Below are 18,967 nucleotides of genomic sequence, written 5' to 3'. Positions count from 1 at the left end.
AAACTTTTTTTCAACTCTTATCCTGGTAAAAGCAGGCCTTATGCCTGCTTTTACCAGGCGTAAGATTTTGAAGTGTTTTCTGCGGGCAGAGAAAGCGGAACTTGTAGTGTCCGTGTGTTGATAAAGACACTGAAGACAGGAGTTGGTTCATAGGTGTTTGCTAAGCAAAGTCTGGGGGGGGTTCTAACGGATGTACACAATACACAGGCTTATATAGCCCGAGTGGCAATTACCGGCATTACAGCACACCTGGGGCTCTTAAAGGCACATGCACTACAATTCCTCCCCTTTTAGCTAACCAGTACATCATATTTTAAGTAATTATTAATTACATGCTATAAGAAAAATAATATATACATTGCTGTAGTTAATTAATTATAAGTCAGTCTCTCAGGAGGCTTCCTGACTCGGTCCGGATAACGCCTCGGGGGTGTAGTAGTTTCTGGTGGTGTACTAGGTTCTTCTGGCAAGGCTGATTCGGCTTGAATGCCAGTGTCAGGTTCATCGGGTTCCAGTATCACCGGATTGGAGGTAGATATGGGTATCTCTACTTCATCGTTAGATGTATAGAGTTGTGGTGTAGGTTGTCCCTTTTCGGATGACTTTATGATTTGGTCAGCATGGCGCCTTATTATGCTTTCTCCGATGTCCACGGTATACATCAGTGGTCCTAGTCGTGTGCAGATAGTTCCAGGCTGCCATTTCTCGGTACAGTAGTCCCAGGCCAAAACTTGTTGACCTATCTGGAAGGTTCTAGTTGGCCTTTCATTCATGCCTTGAAACTGCCGGTTCTCCACGTCCCTTCTGATGTTGGGCTTGACCAAATCCAGCCGGCATCTTAGGTTTCTATTGAAGAACATCATGGCGGAAGTTTGGTTGGTAACCATATGTGTTGCATTCCTGTATGCGAATAAGAAGTTATCCACCTTGTGCTGAAGTTTTATGTCTTCATTACCCATGGCCTTTATGGCCTTCTTGAAGGTCTGGGCAAACCTTTCAGCCAATCCATTGGTGGCGGGATGGTATGGGGCGGACGTGTAGTGCTTTACCCCATTGTTTTTTTAAGAACTTTCTGAATTCTTCGGGCACAAATTGCGGTCCATTATCAGAACATATCTGTTCCGGCAGCCCATTCCTGGCAAATATGGTCCTTAATACTGTGATGGTTTTTTCCGTGGTGGTGGAGGACATCTTTATTACCTCCGGCCACTTGGAGTGTGCATCAACTGCGGTTAAGGGCATTGAGTCCATAAATGGACCAGCAAAGTCGATGTGCACCCTTTGCCAGGGAGATGAGGGCCACTCCCATGGATGTAGAGGGGCTTGTGATGGAGCGTTTTGGACCTTCTGGCATCCTAGGCAGCTCTTGGTCATTTCTTCGATGTCTCCATCGATACCTGGCCACCATACAAACGCCCTAGCTAGGTTCTTCATTTTCACTCCACCCAGATGCCCCTCATGAAGCTCCTTTAGCACTTTATCCTGGAGTTTGGGTGGAATTACCACTCTGGATCCACACATCAAGGTTCCTCGGCACACTGACAGCTGTTCTCTTCTTTGCGAGAATGCTGGCAACAGTGGTTCGCCATGTGCTGGCCATCCCTTCACTGTTAAATCGTAGACCTGTGAGAGAGTCGGGTCATTTCTCGTCTCCCTTTCAATGGCAGAATTTGTTACTGGTAGACATTCCACTATGGTAGAGTGGAACATCTCTACTGGGTCTACTGTAGGTGCCTCTTCTACCGTTGGCAACGGTAGGCGCGATAAACCGTCAGCATTCCCATGCTGTTTTGATCCTTTGTATTCTATGTTGTATTGGTGTGCCCCTAGAAAAAGGGACCACCTCTGTAGCCTTTGCGCTGTCATAATGGGAACACCCTTTTTAGGGTTGAATATGGAGATGAGGGGTTGATGGTCAGTCAACAAGGTAAATTTTTGTCCGTGTAGGTAATGGTTGAATTTCTTCACTCCCCATACCAGGCTGAGTGCTTCCCTGTCGATTTGGGCATAGTTACGCTCAGCTGAGTTTAATGAGCGTGACGCAAAAGCTATCGGCCGTTCTGAGCCATCAGGGAATTTATGGGATAATACTGCTCCTATGCCGTAAGGGGATGCATCGCACGCCAGTCTGATTGGCAGTGATGGGTTGTAATGAGCCAAAACTTCTTCGGATGTGATTAAGTCTTTGCATTTATGGAAGGCAAGTTTACAGTCTTCGTTCCATTTCCAAATCACTCCTGTTTGTAGAAGTTCATTAAGAGGGTGTAGAAGAGTTGATAAGTTCGGTAAAAATTTATGATAGTAGTTTATTAATCCCAGGAACTACCTTAATTGTGAAACATTTTAGGTGCTGAGGCTTTTATGACCGCTTCAATTTTTTCAGGTGACTTATGCAACCCTTCATTATTAATTATGTGGCCACAATATGATATCTGATTTTGGAAAAATTCGCATTTGGGGCGATTTGCTCGTAGGCCCCGTTCTTTCAGCCTAGTGAGCACCTGTTCCAAATTGGCAAGGTGCTCGTTGTCGTTTTCTCCTGTTACAAGGATGTCGTCTAGGTAGCATTGAGTCCCCGGAATCCCTTGCAGGACTTGCTCCATAGCTCTTTGCCAGATAGCTGGAGCTGATGCTACTCCAAAAACCAGTCGATTGTGCTGGTACAGGCCTTTGTGTGTGTTTATCGTGAGATACTTTTCAGAGGAATCCTTAACCTCCATCTGTAGACATGCCTGTGCCAAGTCAATTTTGGTGAAACGTTTCCCTCCGGATAGTGAGGCGAAAATATCTTCTATCCTCGGAAGAGGATATTGTACTGTGTGAAGGACCGGGTTTACAGTCACCTTGAAGTTTCCACAGATGCGAATTTTTCTCTGTTCTTCAGATTTATCATTATTCAATGCTTTTTTCATGACTGGAACGATGGGTGTTGCCCACTCGCTCCAACCTATTTTGGATAATACACCTGCTTTTTCCAAATTCTCCAGCTCTGCCTCGACTGCTGGACGTATTGCGTATGGCACCGGTCTTGCCTTAAAAAATTTGGGAATTGCTGCATCTTCCATTATTGAGGCGGTGATGCCTTTCAAGGTTCCTAGTTTCTCTTGAAACACTTCTTTGGCGTTGGCCAAGATGTCTTTTAATCGTTCAGGTATGATGTCATCATTGTTTTTTTTCTTACTGGTCACCGTCAGTGCCTGAATGGAGTGCCAGTCTAAACGTATCTTTCTGATCCATTCACGTCCCAACAACGGTGGACCACCATCTTGTAGAATGTATAAATACAACTTTTGTATTTCTTTGCCGTTGTATACAACAGGCACCCTTATTTTTCCTTTGGGGTATACTTTCTGCCCCGTATATGTTTTTTAAGATAATTGATGTGTCTTTTAGAGGTATATGCGAAAATAGCCTCTCGTAATCCCGTCGATTTATTATGGTTAGAGCTGATCCTGTATCTAGCTCCATTTTAACTGGGGACCCTGCTATCGTGAGGGTAACCCAAATGGTTTGGTAATCATCTTTGGCAAGTACATTATGTAATTTGAGACAGCTTAGTCTCTTGTTTTCGGAGTCACTATTGCTCTTCTGGTCTTCGGAGCTACTGTCTGTCATCATTTGTACCTTCCTGTACTTTTCTTTATTGATTTTTTTTTTTTCTGTCTGTGGATTTATTTTGTCCAGATCGGCATACCCGTGCGATGTGTCCAATCTTTCCGCATTGCCTGCATGCTTTGTCCTTGAACCAGCAGTCCCTCTGGTTATGGGTGGATCTGCCGCAGCGATAACATCTTTCGAAACCCTGTGTCATTTCATGGGTGCCGAAGTCCTGTGTCTTTTGTTGTATCTCTGCAGCTCCTCTTGCTGCTGCTTCGTATGATACAGCCATACTGAAAGCTTTGTCCAATGTTAAATCTTTTTCAGAAAGCAGCCTTTCTTGTGTTCCTTCACTTAAGAGACCGCAAACGAATTTGTCTCGAAGATAATCTGATAGTCCTGCCCCGAATTGGCAGTATTTTGATAGCTTTCTTAATTCGGTTAGGTAATCAGCGTTACTTTCATTCTTGTGTTGATTTCTCTTGAAGAACTTGAATCGTTCCGATATCAGCAGTGGTGTTGGGTTTAAGTGCTCCTGCAGGGTATCAACAATTTCTTTAAAATTCTTGTCCTTTGGTTTGGCTGGAGTGATTACATTTCGTAACAGCCCGTATGCCTTTGCGCCCATTAGGTTCAGCAGTACTGAAGCTTTTTTTTCATCTTCTATTCCATTTGCAGTGCAATATACCTCTACTCTTTCCACGTATGTGGTCCAATCCTCTGTTTCGCTATCAAAAGCATCAATATTGCCAGACTTAGGCATTTCAGAAAAGATATGGCGCTTCCCGCGCTTTCCTGCCGCTGCTGCCGAGGACAATGCCGTTTACCGCGGTTTCCGTTCTTTTTTTTCTTTTTTTCTTTATTTACTGTTAAAAGATATGGCGCTTCCCGCCGGACTTTCTCTCCAGGTCTGAACGCTGACCTGCTTGCCGCGCCGGCCGTCTCCCGAGTGCTCCCTCCCAGTCCGTTATTGCTTGCCTCCGATTTCGCTGCCTGTCTCAGCTGTAGAGCCAGCCGCTGGAGCCCCAGCCTGACGCCCAGGAAGGATTAGCGCAGTACCTGCCACCAGCTTGGCCAGCTGGTGAAACCACAGATTCTCTCAATTTCTTGAGTCTTCTGGATGCCCGAGGAATCGATGTCCTTGAGGTGCTGCCGAATTGCAGGTAAGTCCGTTTCCACTTCATCACCACTGTAGTGTCCGTGTGTTGATAAAGACACTGAAGACAGGAGTTGGTTCATAGGTGTTTACTAAGCAAAGTCTGGGGGGGGTTCTAACGGATGTACACAATACACAGGCTTATATAGCCCGAGTGGCAATTACCGGCATTACAGCACACCTGGGGCTCTTAAAGGCACATGCACTACAATTCCTCCCCTTTTAGCTAACCAGTACATCATATTTTAAGTAATTATTAATTACATGCTATAAGAAAAATAATATATACATTGCTGTAGTTAATTAATTATAAGTCAGTCTCTCAGGAGGCTTCCTGACTCGGTCCGGATAACGCCTCGGGGGTGTAGTAGTTTCTGGTGGTGTACTAGGTTCTTCTGGCAAGGCTGATTCGGCTTGAATGCCAGTGTCAGGTTCATCGGGTTCCAGTATCACCGGATTGGAGGTAGATATGGGTATCTCTACTTCATCGTTAGATGTATAGAGTTGTGGTGTAGGTTGTCCCTTTTCGGATGACTTTATGATTTGGTCAGCATGGCGCCTTATTATGCTTTCTCCGATGTCCACGGTATACATCAGTGGTCCTAGTCGTGTGCAGATAGTTCCAGGCTGCCATTTCTCGGTACAGTAGTCCCAGGCCAAAACTTGTTGACCTATCTGGAAGGTTCTAGTTGGCCTTTCATTCATGCCTTGAAACTGCCGGTTCTCCACGTCCCTTCTGATGTTGGGCTTGACCAAATCCAGCCGGCATCTTAGGTTTCTATTGAAGAACATCATGGCGGAAGTTTGGTTGGTAACCATATGTGTTGCATTCCTGTATGCGAATAAGAAGTTATCCACCTTGTGCTGAAGTTTTATGTCTTCATTACCCATGGCCTTTATGGCCTTCTTGAAGGTCTGGGCAAACCTTTCAGCCAATCCATTGGTGGCGGGATGGTATGGGGCGGACGTGTAGTGCTTTACCCCATTGTTTTTTTAAGAACTTTCTGAATTCTTCGGGCACAAATTGCGGTCCATTATCAGAACATATCTGTTCCGGCAGCCCATTCCTGGCAAATATGGTCCTTAATACTGTGATGGTTTTTTCCGTGGTGGTGGAGGACATCTTTATTACCTCCGGCCACTTGGAGTGTGCATCAACTGCGGTTAAGGGCATTGAGTCCATAAATGGACCAGCAAAGTCGATGTGCACCCTTTGCCAGGGAGATGAGGGCCACTCCCATGGATGTAGAGGGGCTTGTGATGGAGCGTTTTGGACCTTCTGGCATCCTAGGCAGCTCTTGGTCATTTCTTCGATGTCTCCATCGATACCTGGCCACCATACAAACGCCCTAGCTAGGTTCTTCATTTTCACTCCACCCAGATGCCCCTCATGAAGCTCCTTTAGCACTTTATCCTGGAGTTTGGGTGGAATTACCACTCTGGATCCACACATCAAGGTTCCTCGGCACACTGACAGCTGTTCTCTTCTTTGCGAGAATGCTGGCAACAGTGGTTCGCCATGTGCTGGCCATCCCTTCACTGTTAAATCGTAGACCTGTGAGAGAGTCGGGTCATTTCTCGTCTCCCTTTCAATGGCAGAATTTGTTACTGGTAGACATTCCACTATGGTAGAGTGGAACATCTCTACTGGGTCTACTGTAGGTGCCTCTTCTACCGTTGGCAACGGTAGGCGCGATAAACCGTCAGCATTCCCATGCTGTTTTGATCCTTTGTATTCTATGTTGTATTGGTGTGCCCCTAGAAAAAGGGACCACCTCTGTAGCCTTTGCGCTGTCATAATGGGAACACCCTTTTTAGGGTTGAATATGGAGATGAGGGGTTGATGGTCAGTCAACAAGGTAAATTTTTGTCCGTGTAGGTAATGGTTGAATTTCTTCACTCCCCATACCAGGCTGAGTGCTTCCCTGTCGATTTGGGCATAGTTACGCTCAGCTGAGTTTAATGAGCGTGACGCAAAAGCTATCGGCCGTTCTGAGCCATCAGGGAATTTATGGGATAATACTGCTCCTATGCCGTAAGGGGATGCATCGCACGCCAGTCTGATTGGCAGTGATGGGTTGTAATGAGCCAAAACTTCTTCGGATGTGATTAAGTCTTTGCATTTATGGAAGGCAAGTTTACAGTCTTCGTTCCATTTCCAAATCACTCCTGTTTGTAGAAGTTCATTAAGAGGGTGTAGAAGAGTTGATAAGTTCGGTAAAAATTTATGATAGTAGTTTATTAATCCCAGGAACTACCTTAATTGTGAAACATTTTAGGTGCTGAGGCTTTTATGACCGCTTCAATTTTTTCAGGTGACTTATGCAACCCTTCATTATTAATTATGTGGCCACAATATGATATCTGATTTTGGAAAAATTCGCATTTGGGGCGATTTGCTCGTAGGCCCCGTTCTTTCAGCCTAGTGAGCACCTGTTCCAAATTGGCAAGGTGCTCGTTGTCGTTTTCTCCTGTTACAAGGATGTCGTCTAGGTAGCATTGAGTCCCCGGAATCCCTTGCAGGACTTGCTCCATAGCTCTTTGCCAGATAGCTGGAGCTGATGCTACTCCAAAAACCAGTCGATTGTGCTGGTACAGGCCTTTGTGTGTGTTTATCGTGAGATACTTTTCAGAGGAATCCTTAACCTCCATCTGTAGACATGCCTGTGCCAAGTCAATTTTGGTGAAACGTTTCCCTCCGGATAGTGAGGCGAAAATATCTTCTATCCTCGGAAGAGGATATTGTACTGTGTGAAGGACCGGGTTTACAGTCACCTTGAAGTTTCCACAGATGCGAATTTTTCTCTGTTCTTCAGATTTATCATTATTCAATGCTTTTTTCATGACTGGAACGATGGGTGTTGCCCACTCGCTCCAACCTATTTTGGATAATACACCTGCTTTTTCCAAATTCTCCAGCTCTGCCTCGACTGCTGGACGTATTGCGTATGGCACCGGTCTTGCCTTAAAAAATTTGGGAATTGCTGCATCTTCCATTATTGAGGCGGTGATGCCTTTCAAGGTTCCTAGTTTCTCTTGAAACACTTCTTTGGCGTTGGCCAAGATGTCTTTTAATCGTTCAGGTATGATGTCATCATTGTTTTTTTTCTTACTGGTCACCGTCAGTGCCTGAATGGAGTGCCAGTCTAAACGTATCTTTCTGATCCATTCACGTCCCAACAACGGTGGACCACCATCTTGTAGAATGTATAAATACAACTTTTGTATTTCTTTGCCGTTGTATACAACAGGCACCCTTATTTTTCCTTTGGGGTATACTTTCTGCCCCGTATATGTTTTTTAAGATAATTGATGTGTCTTTTAGAGGTATATGCGAAAATAGCCTCTCGTAATCCCGTCGATTTATTATGGTTAGAGCTGATCCTGTATCTAGCTCCATTTTAACTGGGGACCCTGCTATCGTGAGGGTAACCCAAATGGTTTGGTAATCATCTTTGGCAAGTACATTATGTAATTTGAGACAGCTTAGTCTCTTGTTTTCGGAGTCACTATTGCTCTTCTGGTCTTCGGAGCTACTGTCTGTCATCATTTGTACCTTCCTGTACTTTTCTTTATTGATTTTTTTTTTTTCTGTCTGTGGATTTATTTTGTCCAGATCGGCATACCCGTGCGATGTGTCCAATCTTTCCGCATTGCCTGCATGCTTTGTCCTTGAACCAGCAGTCCCTCTGGTTATGGGTGGATCTGCCGCAGCGATAACATCTTTCGAAACCCTGTGTCATTTCATGGGTGCCGAAGTCCTGTGTCTTTTGTTGTATCTCTGCAGCTCCTCTTGCTGCTGCTTCGTATGATACAGCCATACTGAAAGCTTTGTCCAATGTTAAATCTTTTTCAGAAAGCAGCCTTTCTTGTGTTCCTTCACTTAAGAGACCGCAAACGAATTTGTCTCGAAGATAATCTGATAGTCCTGCCCCGAATTGGCAGTATTTTGATAGCTTTCTTAATTCGGTTAGGTAATCAGCGTTACTTTCATTCTTGTGTTGATTTCTCTTGAAGAACTTGAATCGTTCCGATATCAGCAGTGGTGTTGGGTTTAAGTGCTCCTGCAGGGTATCAACAATTTCTTTAAAATTCTTGTCCTTTGGTTTGGCTGGAGTGATTACATTTCGTAACAGCCCGTATGCCTTTGCGCCCATTAGGTTCAGCAGTACTGAAGCTTTTTTTTCATCTTCTATTCCATTTGCAGTGCAATATACCTCTACTCTTTCCACGTATGTGGTCCAATCCTCTGTTTCGCTATCAAAAGCATCAATATTGCCAGACTTAGGCATTTCAGAAAAGATATGGCGCTTCCCGCGCTTTCCTGCCGCTGCTGCCGAGGACAATGCCGTTTACCGCGGTTTCCGTTCTTTTTTTTCTTTTTTTCTTTATTTACTGTTAAAAGATATGGCGCTTCCCGCCGGACTTTCTCTCCAGGTCTGAACGCTGACCTGCTTGCCGCGCCGGCCGTCTCCCGAGTGCTCCCTCCCAGTCCGTTATTGCTTGCCTCCGATTTCGCTGCCTGTCTCAGCTGTAGAGCCAGCCGCTGGAGCCCCAGCCTGACGCCCAGGAAGGATTAGCGCAGTACCTGCCACCAGCTTGGCCAGCTGGTGAAACCACAGATTCTCTCAATTTCTTGAGTCTTCTGGATGCCCGAGGAATCGATGTCCTTGAGGTGCTGCCGAATTGCAGGTAAGTCCGTTTCCACTTCATCACCACTGTAGTGTCCGTGTGTTGATAAAGACACTGAAGACAGGAGTTGGTTCATCGGTGTTTACTAAGCAAAGTCTGGGGGGGGTTCTAACGGATATACACAATACACAGGCTTATATAGCCCGAGTGGCAATTACCGGCATTACAGCACACCTGGGGCTCTTAAAGGCACATACACTACAGAACTATCCGCCTGCAGAGGCCCTTCTCCAGGGCAGGCGTCTGATCTGTCAAGAGCATTCTTGACAGATCGGAAAATCCAATTTTCAGTGCATTTTAAACATTTTTAAAATTTGTTTATGGGATCTAGGCGTCGCTGGCAATGCCAGCATTTATTGCCCATCCCTAGTTGCCCTTGAGAAGGTGGTGGTGAGCTGCCTTCTTGAACCGCTGCAGTCCATGTGGTGATGGTACGCCCACAGTGCTATTAGGGAGGGAGTTCCAGGATTTTGACCGAGCGACGATGAAGGAACGGCGATATACTTCTAAGTCAGGATGGTGTGTGACTTGGAGGGGAACTTGGAGGTGGTGGTGTTCCCATGCGCCTGCTGCCCTTGTCCTTCTAGGTGGAAGAGGTCGTGGGTTTGGGAGGTGCTGCCAAAGAAGCCTTGGCGAGTTGCTGCAGTGGAGGGAGTGAATGTTTAAGGTGGTGGATGCGGTGCCAATCAAGCGGGCTACTTTGTCCTGGATGGTGTCGAGCTTCTTGAGTGTTGTTGGAGCTGCACTCATCCAGGCAAGTGGAGAGTATTCCATCACACTCCTTGTAGATGGTGGAAAGGCTTTGGGGAGTCAGGAGGTGAGACACTCGCTGCAGAATACCTAGCCTCTGACCTGCTCTTGTTGCCACAGTATTTATGTGGCTGGTCCAGTTAAGTTTCTGGTTAATGGTGTTCCCCAGGATGTTGATAGTGGGGGATTCGGCGATGGTAATGCCATTGAATGCCAAGGGGAGGTGGTTAGACTCTCGCTTGTTGGAGATAGTCATTGTCTGGCACTTCAGTGGTGCGAATGTTACCTGCCACTTATCAGCCCAAGCCTGAACGTCGCCCAAGCCTTGTTGCATGCGGGCATGGACTGCTTCATTATCTGTGGAGTTGCGAATGGTGCTGAACACTGTGCAGTCATCAGCGAACATCCCAATTTCTGACCTTATGTTGGAGGGAAGGTCATTAATGAAGCAGCTGAAGATGGTTGCGCCTAGGACACTGCCCTGCGGAACACCTGCTGCGGTGTCCTGGGGCTGTAATGATTGACCTTCAAACACCACAACCATCTTCCTTTGTGCTAGGTATGAATCTAGCCAGTGGAGCGTTTTCCCCCTGATTCCCATTGACTTCAGTTTTACTAGGTCTCCTTGATGCCAGACTCGGTCAAATGCTGCCTTGATGTCAAGGGCAGTCACTCTCACCTCACTTCTAGAATTCAACTCCTTTGTCCATGTTTGGACCAAGGCTGTAATGAGGTCGGGAGCCAAGTGGTCTTGGCGGAACCCAAACTGGGCACCAGTGAGCAGGTTATTGGTAAGTGCCGCTTGATAGCACTGTCGATGACACCTTCCATCACTTTGCTGATGATTAAGAGTAGACTGATGGGGCAGTAATTGGCCAGGTTGGATTTGTCCTGCTTTTTGTGGACAGGACATAAATGGGCAGTTTTCCACATTGTCGGATAGATGCCAGTGTTGTAGCTGTACTGGAACAGTTTGGCTAGAGGCACGGCTAGTTCTAGAGCACAAGTCTTCAGCATGATAGTCGGAATTTTGTCGGGGCCCATAGCCTTTGCTGTATCCAGTGCGCTCAGCCGTTTCTTGATATCACTTGGAGTGAATCGAATTGGCTGAAGACTGACTTCTGTGATGGTGGGGACCTCTGGAGTAGGCCGATATGGATCATCCACTCAGCACTTCTGGCTGAAGTTGGTTGCAAATGCTTCAGCCTTATCTTTTGCACTCACGTGCTGGGCTGCACCATCATTGAGGATGGGGATATTCATGGTGCCTCCTCCTCCCGTTAGTTGTTTAATGGTCCACCACCATTCACGAGTGGATGTGGCAGGACTGCAGAGCTTTGATCCGATCTGTTGATTGTGGGATCGCTTAGCCCTGTCTATAGCATGCTGCTTCTGCTTTTTAGTATGCATGTAGTCCTGTGTTGCAGCTTCCCCAGGTTGGCATCGCATTTTTAGGTACACCTGGTGCTGCTCCTGGCATGCTCTTCTACACTCGTTGTTGAACCAGGGTTGGTCCCCTGGCTTGGTGGTAATGGTAGAGTGAGGGATATGGCGGGCCATGAGGTTACAGATTGTGGTGGAACACAATTCTGTTGCTGCCTCATGGATGCCCAGTTTTGAGCTGCTAGATCTGTTCTGAATCTATCCCATTTAGCACGGTGGTAGTGCCACACAACACAATGGATGGTGTTCTCAGTGTGAAGACGTGACTTCGTCTCCACAATGACTGTGCGGTGGTCACTGCTGCCAATGCTGTCATGGACAGAAGCATCTGTGACAGGTAGATTGGCGAGGACGAGGTCAAGTAGGTTTTTCCCTCTTGTTGGTTCACTCACCACTTGTCGCAGGCCCAGACTGGCAGTTATGTCCTTCAGGACTCGGTCAGTAGTGGTGCTACCGAGCCACTCTTGGTGATGGACATTGAAGTCCCCCACCTAGAGTACATTCTGTGCCCTTGCTACTCTCAGTGCTTCTTCCAAGTGGTGCTCAACATGGAGGAGTACTGATTCATCAGCTGAGGGAGGGCAGTAGGTGGTAATCAGCAGGAGGTTTCCTTGCCCATGCTTGACCTGAAGCCATGAGACTTCATGGGGTCCGGAGTCAATGTTGAGGACTCCCAGGGCCACTCCTTCCTGACGGTATACCACTGTGCCACCACCCCTGGTGGGTCTGTCCTGCCGGTGGGACAGGACATACCCAGGGATGGTGATGGAGGAATTCGGGACATTGGCTGAAAGGTATGATTCTGTGAGTATGACTATTGTCAGGCTGTTGCTTGACTAGTCTGTGGGACAGCTCTCCCAATTTTGGCACAAGTCTCCAGATGTTGGTGAGGAGGACTTTGCAGGGTTGACTCGGCTGGGTGTGCCATTGCAGTGTCCGTAGCCGGTGCTGAGGTCGATGCCGGATGGTCCATCCAGTTTCATTCTTATTATTTTGTTTCGTAGTGGCTAGTTTCAACTGAGTGACTTGCTGGGCCATTTCAGAGGAGAGTCAACCACATTGCTGTGGGTCTGGAGTCACACACAGGCCAGACCAGGTAAGGACGGCAGATTCCCTTCCCTAAAGGACATTAGTGAACCAGATGGGTTTTTACGACAATCCGATAGTTTCATGGTGACCATTACTGATACTAGCTTTTTATTCCAGATTTATTTACTTAACTGAATTTAATTAACTGAATGCGCTGTGCATGCCTGAAACCGGCATTTCTGATGTCCCTACGGGTGTGTACACAGCGTGTTCACACCCATAGGGATCGGAATATACGGAACATTATAGCAAGAATTCTGTGCCGGTATTAGGATGAGACTCAAGCTGAATCAGAAACTAGAGCTTATCTAAATTGGGGCAAAGAGGTGTTTCCAATAAAGTTATTAAAATTATTAAAACCGGATTCTTCACTGGCTCAGTTAGGATTTCTCTCTCAACCTTCGAAGTCCCAAAAAGACTGAGGTTCACCTATGTTGGGATTTGCACAGGAATATCAAGAGATTTTGCAACTTTGAAAATAAAATGCTCAAGTCTCAGAATGAATTATTTATATTTGAGTTGGTTGCAGTGCATCACCAAGGATTTTTGAAACAGGCATTATTTCACCATCACAAAAGTTTATCTCTAAAAATATAAGTCTTGCCACAATTTGATATTATACATCTGTCTGTTTTGCATTTTTGGACAACTGTCTTAGTTTGACCTCATGTTTGACAAAACAGCAAGGAGTTAAAATCGAGCGAACTTCAAAATCTTGTGCAACTCATGCTCACTACCTGGTACATTAGATGGATGCATTCAAATGTATATTCAGGTCAGTGCAGTCCCAACATAGATTTTATTTAAACTTACCAATAAGTCATGAGTGATCAGGAGCAGCATGAGCAAGAAGTCATCAAAATGTGTATTATTTGATATAAATAAGACAGAAGTCCTAGATGGACGAAAAGAGCTGAAAAACAATAAGGCCTAGAAATTCAGTATAGCCACTTTTGGGGCGCTAAAGTCGGGCGGCCGCTAAAGTTTGCGCCCGGCGCAAAGTCGCGCCCCCTTCGCCAATATTCAGTCGCATCGCCCCAAGAGGTTGCTGCTGCGCTAAAACAGGCGATGCACGACTATCTTTAGGCGCTAAGCCGGCGTTGCTGAGCGATACCCCCGAGGCCGGGCGCAGCGCCGGTGCGGCGAGTTCTTGATTGACAGCAGACACTCTGGCGCCGGTCAGCTCTTAAAGGGGGAGGGTCGATTTGTTTGCCTGCCACGCCCTGCACACTGCAGCCCTCGACCTAGGCCTGACCACTTCAGCTTCACCTGCACAACGCCCAGGGCTATGGAGAAGGCCAGGGAGAGAGCGCAGCGCTTCAGCGACGGTGACCTGAGGCTGCTGGTTGGCGGAGTGGAGCGCAGGCGCCATGTTTTGTTCCCAGAAGGTGGCAAGAGGCCGCTGCCCAGCGCCTACCGGAAAGCCTGGAGGGAGGTCTCCAACAGGGTGTCTTCCAACAGCGTGGTTGCCAGGACTCCTGTGCAATGCCGGAAGAAGTTCAACAACCTCACTCGGGTTGTCAGGGTGAGTACCCTTTCCAGTGTCCTCCTCATCCTTGCATGTGCACCTCACTTTATGGGCAAAGGGACCTGAAAGCCCTAATGGCCAGCCCTCATCCAGCAGCTATGGGACTGGCATGAAAATCACTTGCACATTCAGCACTTTACACACTGTACAAGCTATTCCACCATGGGAGGCATTGCAGACAAGATCAGGGCTACACACTGTACAAGCTATTCGACCATGGGAGGCAGTGCAGACAAGATCAGGGCTACACACTGTACAAGCTATTCGACCTTGGGAGGCAGTGCAGACAAGATCAGGGCTACACACTGTACAAGCTATTCGACCATGGGAGGCAGTGCAGACAAGATCAGGACTTCACACTGTACTTAGAGGCCGTCCTTTCTCTTGCAGGCCAAGGTGGCGCACAACCGGCGCAACCGAACTGAGACCGGGGGAGGCCGTCCTGACCTCAAAGAGCTCTCCGACCTCGACCAGCGTGTGGAGCGCATTATGGCAGGCCGGCTGATTGGCCCCGTCGCCAGTGGAGATGCCGACCCTGTTCTGGGCACCAATGGTAAGGGCATCACCTTTTGGACCTCTCTCGTTCCACTTGCGCATGAGATCAGCATCCTTTGCCACTGTCCGACCAATGCGGTGAATGGCAGCACTCATGACTCCCTCGCTGCCGCCCTGTCCTCACTCTAAAGCTACTCTTGTGCCTTCCTGCTTTCAGATGGTGAATCGTCAGGTGAGGAGACGGGCCCTCAAGCTGCCACTGTCAGCCCTTCGGAAGATGAGGAGGAGGAAGAGGAAGCCGGCCCATCAGTGCCACCCTCAGCCGCGCCAGCCCATGGCGATGTAGGGGACACGCCTTCCCTGGAGGGGAGCCGGGGGGAAGGGTCGGAGGAGAGTGAAGCTCCGGGGCCCAGCGGCCTGCAGCAACGCGGGAGGGGTGGGGAAGCTCGGCGGACTTCTCCCCAGAGGGTGAGTGCGGCCTCCAGTCCTGCGACGGTGAGCGCAGAGGAGGTGCAGCTCCTGGAGGAAATGGCCGTCCAGGCTGAGCGCAGGCACAATGAGCTCATGGCTGCAGTGGCAAGGATGCCTGACTCCATTGCGTCTTTGTCAAGGAGTGTGCAGCAATTTGGAGCAGCACAGGCCAGGAGTCTGCAGGACTTCGCGGCAGCACAGGCGGCTTCGAGCCAAGTGCTCAGTCGTGCCGTCCATTCACTGGCTGCTGTCATGCGGACACAGACCAGGGCCACACGGGCACTAACTGCTGCCACCCTCGCTGGATCAGCCAGGCATCGCCACGGCACCCGCCGCGCAGCAGCAGCCCAGCAGTCTGTCCTTCAGCTGTTTGCTGCGCATGCTGCAGTGCTGGCCCGTGCGAGTGCCACTGTATCAGGCGACCAGCGAGCACCTGCGATCTGCCAGGTTGGCACCATTCCTGCAGCCGACACTGCCACTCCGCCATTGCAGCTGCCACGAGCCGCTGGGCAGACTGCTGCCGCCCAGCCAGAGTTGGAGCAGTCAGCAGCCAGCCACTCCAAGGCCAGAGCTGGTGCAGGCCGACCCCCAAGGGCATCTGCCGTCACGCCATCTGCCCCTCAGCAGCCTTCCCCCAGCCTTGCTGCAGCCACTGGGCTCCCATTGAGGAGGAGCTGCAGGGCGGGCAGGGGCCAGGCAAGGATGCAAAAGGCATCGCCCTTGCAGGGCAAACAGTAGAAGGTATGCTCAAATGCCTGTTGTGTTTTTGTGAGGCCGAGACTGGTGTCTTTCCTTCTTTTTGTAAGGCCGAGACTGGTAGTTTTGTGTTTTTGGAGGGGGCTTCTCCACATGAGCATGTAATGTGGGAAGGGCAGAGGTTTTCAATAAATTATTGTTGTTAAATTGCACTGTGCATGGTTTTTTGGTTAAGTCCTGGTTGCCCTGCTCGGCTGAGGGCTTGTGGAGCGGCTACATTCATCTGCTGACATTGGCACAAGCCATTCCCTGAGAGGGGGCCTAGAACCGACGTTCAATAAGCCGGCGACAGGTGGCCCTTGCACTTTCTGCCTCCCTCCTGTGCTGGTCCTCCTCCTCCTGAGGTGGTCCTCCAATCTCTGGTGGCAGTGGCTGAGTCCTGCGGATAGCCAGGTTGTGCAGCATGCAGCAAACGACCACGAAATGGGAGACTCGCTCCAGCGAATATTGTAGGGCTCCACCGGAACGATCCAGACAGTGGAACCGTTGCTTCAGGACGCCGATTGTTTGTTCGATGATGTTCCTGGTCGCTTGATGGCTATCGTTGTATCCCTCTTCAGCAGGGGTGCTGGGCGCACGGAGCGGGGTCATCAGCCAGGTACACAAAGGATAGCCTTTGTCCCCGATAAGCCATCCTCGTGGGTGAGGCTGGGCCTGGAACATGTCTGCCACAGAAGTCTGGCGCAGGATGAAGGCATCGTGGCTGCTGCCTGGAAAGCGGGCATTGACAGCTAGGATGAGCTGCCTGTGGTCACACACCAGCTGGACGTTCAGCGAATGGTAGCCCTTCCGGTTGCGGTAATCCTCGGCATTCTCCAGAGGTGCCCGCAAATCCACATGCGTGCAGTCAATGGCGCCCTGCACCATGGGGAAGCCCGCGAATGCTGCCAAGCCCATTGCACGCTGTTGCTGCTTGGCAAGGGCCATGTAGAAGGAGATGAACTGACGTCTCCTTTGGAAAAGGGCATTGGTGACCTGGCGGATGCAGCAATGCACGGCGAACTGGGAGATGTTGGCAATGTCCCCAGCAGCGGATTGGAAGGAGCCGGTGGCATAGAAGTTGAGAGCGACCGTCACCTTCACTGCCACCGACAGAGACGTCCTGCACCTCAGCCGTGGCTGCAGATCACCGCCAAGCAGGTGGCAGATCTCTGTGACCACCTCCCTTCGGAATCGCAGCCTCCGAACACACTGCTCTTCAGACATGTTGAGATAGGAGAACTGCTGGCGGTATACCCTGGGTGGGTAAGGCCTCCTTTGCCGATGCCTGTTGCCCCCTCTCCGTCTAGCCAGGGCTGCCACTCTCTCACGGCATCTGTGAGCCCTTTGGATGTAATTGAGAAAGCCAGCGTTTACACCCATTGCAGCCCCCATAATATGCTGGCAAACAATGAGATGTCAATGAAGGCAAAGACAAGTGGAAAGCTGTGGCCTGAAGCCACAAGTATCGGTCCAAGTGATGAGCCAAAGCAGAAAGCTCTCTACCTTGGTCTCTCTCCAAAGATCTGTCTCTCAAGAAGGAGTGCTGCGAAATGGCAGCCTTTTATAGTTCAGGAGGAGTGCCCTTTAATTTGCGCCCCCCGCGCCCCGCATCGACTGAGCACCGTTCCACTGTAACAGTCGCTAGGGGCGCCAAGCGCACAATGGGGCGAAACGACTGAATTTCCGGTTTGGGGCGCACAAAGGGCGTTGCACGAGGAAATGACGTCAGGATCTGCGCGCGCAGCTGAGCGCGCGCAAAGACTTTGCGCCGCCGCTAAATCTTGAGTGAAGTTGGGGCGAGGCGCAGATTGCGCTGCGCCCGGCCGCTAGCCGCCTAGCGCCCGACATCTACTCCTCCTAAGGCGCTACCGGCTGGCGCAACCAACTGAATTTCTAGGCCTAAATCCCCAGGGATAATATAGTAAAAGAGACACTGGAGGAGATTGTGAGTCGCTGACAATCATTATGAGGGAATCAGTGAACTAGAGGTGGCGAGGTGGGGTGGTGTGGGGTGGGGGGGCGATGAATACCAATAGTTTGGAAGAAGGCTAAAATGATGCCCATATTTAAAAAGGGTGACAAATAAAAAGCAGGCAAGTACAGAACCATCAGCCTTATCAGATATAAACTTTAAGAGTATCTGTATAATAGTAATTTAGTAAACAGAGATCAATATGGATTTAGAAGGGAATAATCCTCCCTGACCAACCTCCTTGACTTACTTGAGGAAGTGGCATCCCTAGTGGACTGTGGTAAGCCTTGCGACATGTTATACTTGGACTTCCAGGAGACATCTGACAAAGTTCAGCATGGAAGGCTATTGGTTAGCTCAAAACTATGGGAATTCAGGGCAAATCTTAGGTATGGATAAGAAATTGGCTGAATGCTAGAAAATAATAGGTGCTTGATAGAGAAATTATCTTGGGTTGGGTAGAAGTACTGCATGTCTTGCCTATTGATTCCCAATATTCCCTTTACCAAAAGGGTTGATGATTTCCTCATGTGTACAGCCCTACTGGTGGAATACTAGAATATTAGAATGATCTTGGAAGTGGAAATCAAGGTTTTCCAAATCTCCTGGACAGAGGAGAACATCAGAACACAACAGAAATAATCTCACCATGCTTGTCTGCAGCACCTCCATCATAGATTGCAGATACAACAATCTTCCCAAGTGGGGAGTTGATGCCCCCCTCAACTGCAAGATCCAATGGTCCCTCCTGTATAACAGAATGGATTATCATGTCACTTTGTTGATCAGTTTAAGACTTCTATTGACTTTCATCATCACTGAAGCATTTTATGCTATGTTTACATTGCAGCTCATTTGTCAGTAAGAGCCCGGACTCCAACAGTAGCACTCCACTGCACTGGTGACTCTGCTGGCACTTTGGTAGCCTGCACAGAACTTTTCCAGACATCGTGAAAAGACTGGCAAGCAGAAAATGGAAATCACATTTGAAACTATTGAACAACTGCTGTTGTGCAAGCATGCAATAAATGGCATG

At 48.6% G+C, this 18,967-nt stretch overlaps 1 protein-coding gene across 1 annotated transcript in view; it reads right to left on the bottom strand.

Annotated features, from left to right (window-relative positions):
- ush1c (Usher syndrome 1C) overlaps positions 1-18,967 on the bottom strand; it is a 343,726-nt gene that overhangs the window by 39,309 nt on the left and 285,450 nt on the right. The window contains exon 24 of the mRNA XM_086007821.1: positions 18,580-18,679. Within this exon, the coding sequence (XP_085863947.1) occupies positions 18,580-18,679 (100 nt within the window). The remainder of the gene's footprint in view (positions 1-18,579; positions 18,680-18,967) is intronic.

The sequence above is a fragment of the Somniosus microcephalus genome, chromosome 15, assembly GCF_052327205.1.
Source record: "Somniosus microcephalus isolate GS21.2 chromosome 15, FLI_Smic_1.0, whole genome shotgun sequence".
In the NCBI taxonomy this organism is placed as follows: domain Eukaryota; kingdom Metazoa; phylum Chordata; class Chondrichthyes; order Squaliformes; family Somniosidae; genus Somniosus; species Somniosus microcephalus.
The sequence above is the reverse complement of the archived record's forward strand: the minus strand, read 5'-3'. Positions and strand labels throughout refer to the sequence as shown.